Below are 12,258 nucleotides of genomic sequence, written 5' to 3'. Positions count from 1 at the left end.
TGTATTTTGAGTGTGGAGGTTTCAGACCGGCCTGATTCATTCATTTAAGGCTAGAATTAACTTCGCATTGAGATCACTTTGCCGATCTCATGACTTTGCTCATCTATAAATGATGTGTTTTTTTTATTATTTAAAGGGCCACATTACCTTCCTTTTCGGCGGTTTGGCAACCTAATCAGGCAGGCATTATTTTTTAGCAGCTTCAGATCACTGAAGTGGATGAAATGTTAATATTGCTGCTTCAGCTAAAGGCAGTGCACTGTCAGAGCTGGTGGTTCTATTGCCATTGATGCTGTAGGCTGGCATATGCATTTATTGCATTGTAAAAGGTAAAGGTGGACACATTATATGACTCAGCAGTATATTAAATATGTATAAGTGAAGAAATTGTTTTTTTTCAGCTCTAAGAGTTGCTGTCCTTTTTCAAGTAGAGATACATTTTGAATGGTTTCACCTTTACCAAGGGACACTTGTGTTTCAAAATTAAAAATGACCCCTAAGAGCAAACATTTTTTCTAGTAACGAATTAGCACATAACCAAGATACTGATGTTTTTGCATTACAGTCTCTTCAAAATGTATGTAGCCTCTATAAGTTTAGACATGTTATGGGAAAAATGCATATGTTATCATACATGACATAAATCCACTGATCTTCTGGAGCTACTTGTCATGCAGGTTTCCTTCCAAGGCAGTCTGGTCTGGTCCTCTACTTCCTCTTCTGATTTAATCTTTTATTGATTCAATTTGTCCGTCTGAACAAAAAAGAAAAAAGGGCCAAAGACAAAAATAAAATAATAATAATAACAAGAGGCAGGATTCAGAAGCTGGAAATACCAACTGTTTATTTTCTACTTTTTTGTGACTACAGAAATGTTGAAACATTTGAACACTGAAAAAAGCTGGATGACATCATCACTTGCTTCTCAATTTTCTTTCTTTTTTTCATTTGCTTAGCAATCACAACAGATGATATTGCACGGCACTGAGAAAGCAGTAGCAAAGCCTGGGAAACAGCAATGACAAATCAAGTCATGAGACATGGAGTTATACATCTGAGAGTAACACCGACAGCATTGCCTCTCTGGCACTCACACACCCGCACGCACATACACACGCGCGCGCACACACATTCACACGCACACTGAAACTGAAGAAGCATTGTGAGTTGAGAAGGAGGTCAAAAGAAAGAGATCAAGTATGATAGAGCACAAGGCGGACGAGAGCGATGAGATTTCATTTTGAAAATGCGAGTGCAAGATGAACTACGACTGTTATCTAATCCTAAATGTCTGTGACGACAAATATGCTTGTTTATCAAAACCCTTCAAGCATCTTTGTGTATGAAGAGCTGGAGGACACCCCTCTGCGGGCGAGAAACTAGTTCCCCAGCGTTAGAGATCCAGATGATTGTCTTAGGCGCCGCAGTATTGTTATGAGACTTGTAGCCAAGCTACCCATCATATGGGAACTCCTTAGGGTCAAAATAAATAACAGAACATGTAAAAGTGGGTAAAAAGTAGATCCACACTGAATCATCCACTACTCTTTAACACAGGCCTTTGTTTTCTTATATAAGCACCTGTAGTCTGCTGAAAAATGTCCATATTCTCCTTCTGTGACATAATGACTGCATAACATGCTGATGTTATCTAACAGTAAGGCCTCTGACAACCAGAGGGAGTCTCACGTACTGTTGTGATATGCACCATTCGGACACACAGGCACACACACCAGCAGCACAAACTGATTTAAACAAAGACAAACACACAGTAAACAAAAACATGCAAATGAGCACACACACAAAAGAAATGAGCAGTCCACGTGGTCGTCCTCACACACACTCACACATTGATTCCTTGGTAAGGTTCTTTGCAGTTTTATTAGACTTTGCTCATAGTCATTACACGAGTATGTACCAAAAGAACAGATACTAGGTGGAGCGAGGCGGCGGTGCCACGGCAATAAAAACAGACCCAGCTCCGCGGCAGCGCCCCTGGCAGACCGGCTGCCCAGCCTCGGCTCCACCTCACTCTGTGCATGAGACAGCAAAGTGAGCGGGACTTGCAGCCCTCGTTTTTCAGATGCTTCAGATTGTACATTGAACAGGAGATTCCCCACATGGTAGAGTAAGCTTGTCTACACAGCCCTACGCCTTCTACATTCTATACCCGTGCGAATGGCAAATCAAAACTCAACAAGTCTACCTCACAAATGCCAGTGCTTTTCAACATTATACATATTTTTTTTCCAATTTTTGGTTTGTTTTAAAAATCTTTGGATGTGCAGTAATACCCATAAAATAACAGTTTTTTTTAAAAAGTCAAAAGAATAGAAAAAACACACACGCACACACACACATACACACGTACACACTGCTTTTTGCCAGCTGTTTAACAAAGTAGCTCCTGTATGACTTTGTCTGCATTGGCAAATCAACTGTCTGGGTTTCTGGCAGTGTTTAAAACACATTGAAATGCCGGCTAGGATTCAGCTGAAGAAGAATACAAACTACTCCTTTGTTATACCTAAGCGTGGGAAATAAGGCTGTAACATAAAACTGTCTTTTTTGTTTGCTTTTTCTTCCAAAAAACCTACTATATACAAATCTAGAGTTTCTACAAATGCATAAATTAAAGCAGTGGTTAACCATTACAAAAATGCAATTAAATAAAATCACAACACAGAAGTAGAGAAAAGGGAAAATATGAACACAATATCACAGCAGTTGGTTTTACCCTGTAAAAGCAATAGTCTACCATCATAATATTGGCATAACCCAATGTCTGATAAAAAATACGCTTCTCCCTCCATCCCTTAAGTTTCATACATCGACCCTGAAACTCGTCCTCCGCGACTCGAAACAGAGCACTTCTGCCAAAAAACAAACAACCTTCAAAATAGATAATCATACAGCTTTTTGAAGTAACAACAACAGTTACCATAAGAGTGGAGTTCTGCCTAACTCACAGATAGACGTCTCAATGCAGAACTCAAAGGAATTATTACTATGAGGTATTCAGAGACATTGGTAAAGACATGCACGGCCAGAGTGCTGGACCTTCCTACACACAGCAGAGAGACGAGGTGGGTTAGGAGGGAAGGAAGGAAGGAAGAATAAGAGGGGGCGAGGGGAGAGAGGAAACAAAGACCTTTGGTTTAATCTGTAGAAGTGGACAACAGAAATTCCTTTGGTATGTTTTCATTGCATGGTTTGCGCTGGCGAAAGCACCACGGTGTGATTCAAAAAAAAAAGGAAAAAAAAGGATAAAACATTTCCTTGTTTCTTCAGTAGTGGCCCTTCTACAGGCTGAGGTATTCACAGAGTCAAAGGTGAGAGGTCAACAGCGGTTTTACACTTTGGTTCAAGCAAGGCACTCGTCCTGGGAGTTTTAGAAAGATTGCAACACGTCTGCTTCTACTTTCAGGAACATGTCTGCCTATAGTTGAGTCAACAAATCTGCCCATGGCTATGTCAGCTTGTCTGCCTATTGTCATGTAAAGATGTCTGACCTATTAATGGATCAATATTCCCAACGCATAGATACACACAAAGAGGCAGGGCCAGGGGAGAAGAAGCTCAGGCGGTACATTAGGTACATAAAGCGTTCAGTTTTTGTCATTCAAATGTGTCTTTTCTGCCATTAAAGTGGTAGAAACGAATGCTCCAGTACAGCGTCCCTGTGTACCCCGCAGGCCCCTGTGTGGCCGCTTGTGTGTATCTATGGCTGGATCAGCATATCTGCCTATAGCTACATCAGCATGACTACCTATGGAGCTGTAATCAGAGCACAGATGAAGCAAGAGCACGCATAGCAGGGGTGCATGGGTTGAGTGCAGGCGGGAGGGGCAGAAAGAGGAGAAGAAAGGAAAGAGAGAGAGAGAGAGAGAGAGAGAGAGAGGAGACGGGAAGGGGGAGGGGAGACACACAACATCTTTAAACACCACTCATAGAGGCCGTGCAATGAGAAAAAATCTTTGGTTATCTTTGGTATCATCAAAGTGATAGAAATCACGTATGGAACTTGAGTGAGGTAGCATCTTTGGTTCACACTATAAAACATCAGCAGGTCTTGACACATTTTTTTTTTTGTCTCTTGTCGTCTTTTTGGTTTTTTCTTTCAGAGATGAAGAAAGCGAGCTCTCCGTCTCGCCTCTCCTTCAGCGCTTGTTCTGATGAATGTAGAGCTGCTAACCCGGGCCATGAGGAGGATGACGGCGAGGGGGCCAGCTCGATATATTTAATGATACGCTGCCCTGGGCCGGCCCCGTGTAGTGCTTTCCTCCTAGTGCTGAAATGCATAGCTCACTAGGACAGGCGAGGAGTGGAAAGAGAGGAGGGGGGGGGGTTTGGATACAAGCAGGGTGGGGTGTTTTGGTATTCAGGTGAGGAGCTGACATTGCTGTGTAAGTGCCTGAAAGTGATTTGATCATTGATATCATCCCCGCCGCCCAACATCTTTGATGAGGAGGATAAAATCAAATAGGTATGAAGCGCAGACGCTGAATGCTTATTATCAGAGCGGTGACACAGAGGCCGTCTTTAGAGGCATCTTTGGTTTCACCTTTGCGGCGAAAACACTCTGCTGAATAGATTAGCTGTTGTTTTCAAGCTGCTCGTCTTTACACACATCAACTTGAGGTAAATCTGTGAGCATTAGCGAAACAAACGTGCAGGAAAAAGGATATTTCTGCAATGATTAATGAGCCTTTAAAGGAACATTCACTTGACTGTTTTTGAAGATATAGCCGGATATTTAGTTTGATCCAAGAAGGCATCAATAAGGCAAATGTAAATAGCTAATTTCCAGGGTCATATAATATTCCCATTTAAGGAACATAAATTTAAGCATGATTTAAAATGTAGTACAAACAATAAGCAGTAACTTTGTCTTCTTTGTGGCGCCTAAATAACAGTCTTTCTCAGGAGGTAAGGGAGGACATGAGGTAAAAATACTCTAAGATTATCAACTACAAAATATACTCTTTGGTCAAACGACTTTAAAGCAGGTTCTTAAGTGTGGTTAAGCTGAATGAGAGGCTTTGGTGTGTAGAAGGCTTTGGTTTCTTTAGTTTAAATAATTCAACGTTTCAGCATGTTGGAAGAAAGCACTACCGTGAGGGTTGAGGTTGGGGGGGTTTTTGGTTTGGTTTAGGGTTAGCAGTCTACGCATGTGGCATTTCCCTGTCTGTCTGGAATGCTTGATAGAGAGACAGACAGCTGGACAGACAGTCCACCTCCACCCATCCAAACACAACAATCCGGTCGCTCCTGTAGGATTATTTTTGTCTTTAAAGTTGATTGGCCAATCCCACCGGAGCTCCACATTCTGGCTGTTTTTCGAGGGTGTGGACATCTGCAGACCAGGCTGCCGACAGGCTGATTAACACCTCCATCATTAAAACCAACCAATCAGATTAAAGATAAGGATGGTGAATGATAGATTGATACTGGATGGGGAGGTAAAGTGGGGTATAGTAAAGCTATAGACCAGTGACAGTGAGTGTGTGTGTGAGGGGGAGGGTAAAACTAGAGTCTTTTTGCAGTATGTTACACATAAACGTGTTGCTGAAACAAACATTTCAAAGCAGGTCAAACAAGAAGTCTTTGGTTTGTTTTTTCATCTTTGGATACTATAAATATCAATATAGTACAGGTTTAAGGGCAAAACGTTGCTTCAAGGTCTCTTTAAGTTTCTCTTTGTTTTTCTCTAGTTCTCTAAGTTTTAAAGCTTTTCCACCGAGGTTGAGTCAGTCCATGAGTTGGTCAGATCAGTCCGTCTTCAGGCTTTGGTGCAGGCGTTGGGGCCAGAGTTGACTGAGTGACCGGAGCCGTCGTCCACCCACTTATCCAGGCTCCGGCGGCGTGCGTTCATAAAGAAGTTGCTGACTGTGGCCAGCTCCAGGCCCAGCTGCTGGGCGATGGTGACCTGCAGCTCTTTGGATGGACGCTTGTTCTCTTTGAAGATGGCGTGGAGCGTCCGTCGCTGCACGTCTGTGAACACCAGCCGGGGCTTTTTGGTCAAGTTCCCCCTATCGCTCCTGCCGTGGTCCTGTTCCTTACGCTTACATGCTGTGGAGTGATCAGGGGAGAGAGACAGAGAGAGAGGGAGCATTGGTGAGAATGGGGGAAATAAACTTGTATAAATACAGTAACTATGACAGAAAACTGCTATAAGAAACTTCTAACAAGCCCAACTAAAAAGACCCTGTACATCCATGGACGGCCTCATTATCTCAGTGGTTTCTCATATCAGCATCACAAAGAAGTGCAATTTCTCCATTTTACTGGAACACACTGATATGAATATTCATAGCAGATACCAATATCTGATCATTTTTAATCCATTTTGACCAAAACTAACTCGAATATTGATTGTGTCAGTGCAGAAATGCTGGTCAGAAACAACTAAGACATTTTATAGGTGCTTATATCATGGTAATGTAGATGTCTGTACGTTTGTGACCACAAACATTACAATTGTATCAAGAAATGAACGACAATAATGGTATTTCCACAGTAATCCAAAAATATCTGCAGTAAAATACTGTTTAACAGATACCAACACTGATTTTAAATGGCCATTAAGTGGTGGGTAACATCCGCATTTGTAGACAAGAACCAAAGTGGAAAGAAGCCTCTTCCAACACTTGAATGTGTCGTGTATCTACAAAACTTGAATATAAAATTAAAACAGCTGATTTCAATTCCACTTCTGTGGTTAAACTGGTATTTATAAGTAAAACTGCTGCAGTTGGAGTTCAATAAAAACAAGAAGACAGCAGAATTTACACATTCAGTGTTCACAGGAGGAACTTGAAGGTGTTGTCTGAACTGTATTTATCATTTATTCCTAAAAGACTACATATGTTGATCTGAGAGGCTCCCATCCTACCAGATTATATCCGTCACATTTAAATTTGTTCTGAAAAATGCAGGTTGGATGCAGCACTGCTTTCCTCAAAGACAATCTTTTATAGCAGGGCAAACTGCAAGGGTGCATGGGAAATAATAGTGGTGGTGAACTCTTCTGCATTTTTACATGGACCCCAACATGAAGCCCCACGGACCTCTGTAGGTCTATGGACCAGACAGACAGAAGCTCTGTTAGTCCTTATGTGGAGCAGGCAGACAGGAGACCTGTCAGCTGGTAACAATAAGCGCTGTCCGTGGTGCTGAAAACAAACACACCGCACAGCAGACCACAGCTCCTGAAAACTGAACTACAGATCATCTAGTAATGGACAAAAGAACTTTAGAATCCGCTTGACAGCAAATCTAACCTCCTGTCAACTGATCAGCTTTCTCATTTCTCTTTAGGCCCTGGTAGGTACAGCCATCCAAATTAAGGTTCACCTGTAGGCAGAGACCAGCAGGGGGCAGACGTGAGCTGCTGGCGCTGAGAGGCCCAACATGGGCTCACTGGGGAAATTAATGAGGGGCAGTTTCTAACCACAAAGCAATTCTTACAGCAGTGTGGATTAATTTTGCAAAATGAAGTGTGAATAAAATAATTTAATTACAGGAAACCCCAACCAATTAAATCAACAAATGCAATCCATACAGAATCTCCAACTAAATATTCAGCCAAAGGAATCATTCTAAGCATTTCAATGCACTATCATAATTAATATTCATCACAAAATGTAGCCTATATGTAGCAAATAGTGCGCTTAATGTGCCTTAAAGCCTCACGTAATGTATTCAAATGATCTATAGCTTGATGCAATATCTCTGGCACTGCCGTCCTCATTCAGGTGTAGTAAACAGACATCTTCAGATTCAATCATTAATAATTATCAGTATACTTCAGACTGATTAAGCCGATCCCACCGCCTTACCTCCTTTCAGCACACACACACACACACACACACACACACACACACACACACACACACACACACACACACACACACACACACACACACTCAGATGTGTGTTAAGGTACAGTGACCATAAACTGGAGTGTAATTGTGAGTTTGAGCAGCCCGGTGTCTCCAGTGCTGGTAAATATTAACAGAGAGCAGGAGCTCCTCGTGGAGGGACGGCTATAAATCAGCAGCAGTGAAGGCCACGCAGACAGCAGGAGCCTCCGCAGAGCGCGAGCGCGAGCCCGGCCCCAGAGCACGAGGAGCAGGAGGAGCAGGAGGCCCGGGCGCAGAGGCAGCAGCTTTCCCAGGACCAGGGGGGACATAACAACGGCCTCGTTATCACACTAATCACACACACACACTCACAGAAACACACTCACACACATACACTGCTGCTGCTCCCGGCTAATCATTACAAACATACAGATTACTCCACACAGTCAAACAGACTGCACACACTGACACAGTGCGACGACAGAACTCACAGAGAACAACAAACAGACCTCTGTGCTGAAAATGCTGCAAGTATTCACCTGGAAAAGCAACTCTCTGTGTATCCTAGTGTGTCCTCATTTACTGTACGCAGGTCATAGAAACTTACAATTTATGAAAGCACGACAAAAACATCAACTATCTCTGCATTTACAACATTTTTACCACCGAGTCTAAATGAATCTCTCATTTCTGAATTCATTCATTCTGTCCTGTGGCAAATTCTCCCATACTTTAGATGTATTCTATTTGATTCTATTCAAACAGATTCAGATGGGTAATTGAATACGTGGGAAAACGAGAAAAGGCCCGAGATTAATATCAGAAGCCTGAGATCAATAAGTATATCACATCTACTTCAGCACACGATCACAGATCTAGTTCACCTAGGAACGAACGGATCAATGAAATAGCGCTCAGACTGTTCCCTCCAAATTAATTTAGTTTTTAACGGTAAAAATTGTCCTTTTCCCAACATTTTTTCTGGTGGCGTTTTCAAAAGCCATTATATATTTATATTTATATCTAATTTAAGGTAATAGGTTTTTCATATATATATATATATATATATATATATATATATTGTGATTAAAAATGAGGATAAAACGACGTAAATGTTGTAGAAAATCGAAGATGAAAGATTACTAAAATGAAAGATGAAAGATTACTAAAGCAGGCCTGAGACATTTATTTTCCAACTATAACCTGTATAAATGTGACTTCCTTCAAAACGTCAATATGTAATCAATACGTGTCAATGTGCCTCTGTTTGGATTCTGTTTTAATAATAAGCCGATCACAGAACTGATCAAACGATGATCGAATTCAAAAGCCAGCCTTCAAAAGTTAATAGATGATTTTCCATCTAATTTGCAACACACACACACACACACACACACACACACACACACACACACACACACACACACAGAGAGAGAGAGAGAGAGAGCGAGAGGGAGGGAGAGAGAGAGAGAGAGAAGCAGCAGCAGATGGGAAAACTGAAAAATAATCTATTGCGATTACACCCACGTGCACACGCGCGAGCATGCCGTACACACGCCTTCGCAAATGCACGCGCACTTTCCTCTAAGTGGCCGCAGCAGCCTCACTTTTCAAAAAGCCAAAAAGCTCATTTGTAGGTCATTGATTACAGACATGAACGTTATAAAAAAAATCCACGGGGTGTCCGTGAACGCGCATGCACGTGCGATTGGGGCCTCATTGCGCGCCCTAATTGACTCGTGCGTATACCTCAGGGACAAATTAATAGAGGTCTATCAGTTAATTAGAGAAACCTCTGCAGAGACCAAAACACAAACACATGCTCGCGATTACACAACATGCACAACTCCAGCTTTACTTCACATTTAAATTCAGCTCATCACATACTCTCAACAGCACGTGCACACACTCTTCTCTCTCTCTCTCTCTCTCTCTCTGTTTACACCAAGGGCAACACCAAAAAGGCTGATCAGTTGCATCTACACCAAAATAAACACATTCCTAACGATTTCTGGGCCTGGGATCAGCTTACGCACACAGTCCAGCGGTCGATATTTTGAGGTAAAATGACATGAGCACTTGTTTCACACAACCCAAAAATCCGTGTAGAGACAGAAAAAGGATGCGTATTGATGTCAGGATACTAAATTGGTGCACGAGCATCAGCTTGGTGAAGCACTTTTCAACTTTTCACACATAAGCTGAGTTAAATTTGAGCCACCAGCAGACCTCCCCTTTAAGGAATACATCTCTAACTTTGAGACCATATCTAAAGAAAGCAGTTCATCCAAAACCTAAGACAGGTGTGATGTCTGACAGTGGAGACATAATGTTATGTGTAATTTTAATAACAAACAATTAGCTCAGAGGGAACACTTGCCCTGAATGCCAACCTGGATTGATTTTAGCCTATACTTAAAGTGACTGAAAATGTGTTTTGTTTTTGCCACTATTTTAAAATAAAAACTACAAAGTCAGATTAGGTTCCCCACCCACTTGACTCCTTGCTCATTATGAGGTTGCATTCAGGGCTAATGCTCCTGTGTGAGTCTGTTTTTCTCAGCAACACATGCAGACAGAGGATGAAAACAAAAAGGGGGCTTTACCGAGGCTTCGCTCACCTGCGAGCCTGAGCGCACTCATGCGCTGGAACTCAGGCTCCTGCAGCCACTTCCACATGCGGCGGAAGGTCTCTCTGCCGGACTTGAGCTTGGACCAGGGTTTGGGGTTCCTCAGCAGGTCGGACAGGGTCCCCTGGGACCTGCACAGGACCCGCTGGGCGAAGATGGCCTGAGGGATGCTGTAGCGCTTCAGCTCCGTGGTGATCCTCTGCGCCACCTCTTTGGTATTCACCTCCTCCATCTGGCCCCCAGAAACACCACCCCCTCCGCCCCCTTGCTGCCCGGGCCCGGAGGCCTGCTCCCGGCTGTTCCCCAGCCCCTGGCCGTGCCCCTGCGCGCCGAGGTGGGCGTGCGGGTGGTGGTGGAGGCCGTTGATTTGTACCATGCCCGCCGAGGAGCTCATGTGCTGCTCCGCGTGTCTACCGAGCATGGCAGGGTGGTGAGCCTCGAACCCGCTGGGTGTGAGCATCTTCTCCCCGGGCATGGCTGCACCGGGGTGAGCGTAGGGAGGGATGCCGGCCTGCGTGGTGTGTATGCTGGCCAGACAGGAGCCGGACAGCGGGGAGAGGCTCTGGCCCATGCAGGGGTCCTTGTGATGATAGGCGGGGTACAGACTGTTCATGGGCGCCAGACTCCGGTCCTCGCGCATTAACGTGAAGCTGCCGCTGACATTTCCGGGGATCCTCTGGTGGGGGTGATGGTGAGGATGATGCGGATGGTGGTGGTGGTGATGATGGGGAGGAAACTTGTCGGACACGGTGGAGATGGGGGGTAAGGGCTGCAGGGGGGTGAGGGTGGTGTAGGTGCTGCTCGCACTCATACCAGGGGGGGCTTCGCACATGCTGATGGCTGGGTGCAGGTGTCCGGGGTGTCCGGGGTGATAGTCTCCGCTGTCCAGCAGGGTCGCCATGCCCATCGCGCGGTGGCTGAGACCCCGGGGCCCCGGACGGGAATGTGGACTGTGTCCGCTCAGCAGCTCTCCGTGACCGGACACGGACTCATGGCTCACTCCGTGCAGGTCGCCAATATTCTCCATCGACAGCTGTGCGTTCATGATCCGGGCTGCGCTGTGGACCAACCATCTATCTGACCTACCGCAGGTAGCTGGTGTCCAGAAGTCCTCACGTGCAGTAAAGTTCAATTTTCTTTTGTTGCTTTTATTTTCTTGCAGCAGCAGCTCCTCTCTGTCCTGATATTCTTTAATTTTCCTCCTTCCTCTGACGCCGATTTGCAGAATGGAAACTCCTTTTCCCGAATCGTTTTTTTTTCTTGATATTTTTCTTGTTTTTTTTTTTATTTTCTGCTTCTCTTTATGATTCAAGCCCCCCCACCGCCAACCAGCTGTCCTCGCGCTCCGGTCGGGTGCCGCGCCATCTCTCTAGTTGTGTGTCTCCAGCCCCTCTTCCACCGCAGCACAGATCACTGTCTGCACATGCGCACTGTAAACACCCATCTCCTCCCGTACTCTCTCTCTCTTTTTCTCTCTCTCTTCACAACACACACGCGCGCACACACCGCCCCGTTGCTCTGACGTCAGGCACCTTATTAAGGAAGGGAGGTATCAAACCACCTGCTAAAAGCTGTTCTCCCCGATTAGCCATGTTCGCCACCGTTTAGCCTTTACTAAGACGCTTTAATGTTAAATTGACGAATTCCTCATAAAAACCTCACAGAGCACACTCGTGAAAACGAGAAGACACCGTGGCTAAGACATCGCAGTTTAGAAAATGTTAATTTCATTAGGGATCTAATGACGCTTTATCTTCAGTCCT

The 12,258-nt window shown here is 44.3% G+C and overlaps 1 protein-coding gene across 2 annotated transcripts; it reads right to left on the bottom strand.

The window, feature by feature from the left end:
* Positions 1–5,725: 5,725 nt before the first annotated feature.
* On the bottom strand, positions 5,726–11,881 carry onecut1 (one cut homeobox 1). Of its 2 annotated transcripts, none has more exons than XM_069661411.1 (2): positions 10,472–11,881; positions 5,726–6,072 (listed from the first exon to the last, which is right to left on the bottom strand). In XM_069661411.1, the coding sequence occupies exons 1-2, from the start codon at positions 11,538–11,540 to the stop codon at positions 5,783–5,785; spliced, it is 1,359 nt and encodes a 452-aa protein (XP_069517512.1). In that variant the 5' UTR covers positions 11,541–11,881; the 3' UTR covers positions 5,726–5,782. The 2 variants fall into 2 exon arrangements, with proteins under 2 accessions (XP_069517512.1, XP_069517519.1); XM_069661418.1 differs by having other exon boundaries at positions 10,487–11,881.
* Between the last annotated feature and the right edge of the window lie 377 nt (positions 11,882–12,258).

This window comes from Semicossyphus pulcher, unplaced genomic scaffold (genome assembly GCF_022749685.1).
Source record: "Semicossyphus pulcher isolate SPU_LCO1_2020_fin unplaced genomic scaffold, fSemPul1.0.p SCAF_1, whole genome shotgun sequence".
NCBI classification, from domain to species: domain Eukaryota; kingdom Metazoa; phylum Chordata; class Actinopteri; order Labriformes; family Labridae; genus Semicossyphus; species Semicossyphus pulcher.
The sequence above is the reverse complement of the archived record's forward strand: the minus strand, read 5'-3'. Positions and strand labels throughout refer to the sequence as shown.

What these genes read in the sequence shown, in the direction of transcription:
- onecut1 (XM_069661411.1), bottom strand. Translation starts at nt 11,540, where the DNA reads ATGAACGCACAGCTGTCGATGGAGAATATTGGCGACCTGCACGGAGTG. An exon ending in CGCAGGTGAGCGAAGCCTCG is followed by an intron (nt 6,073 to 10,471) that starts GTAAAGCCCCCT and finishes ATCACTCCACAG; the next exon opens with CATGTAAGCGTAAGGAACAG.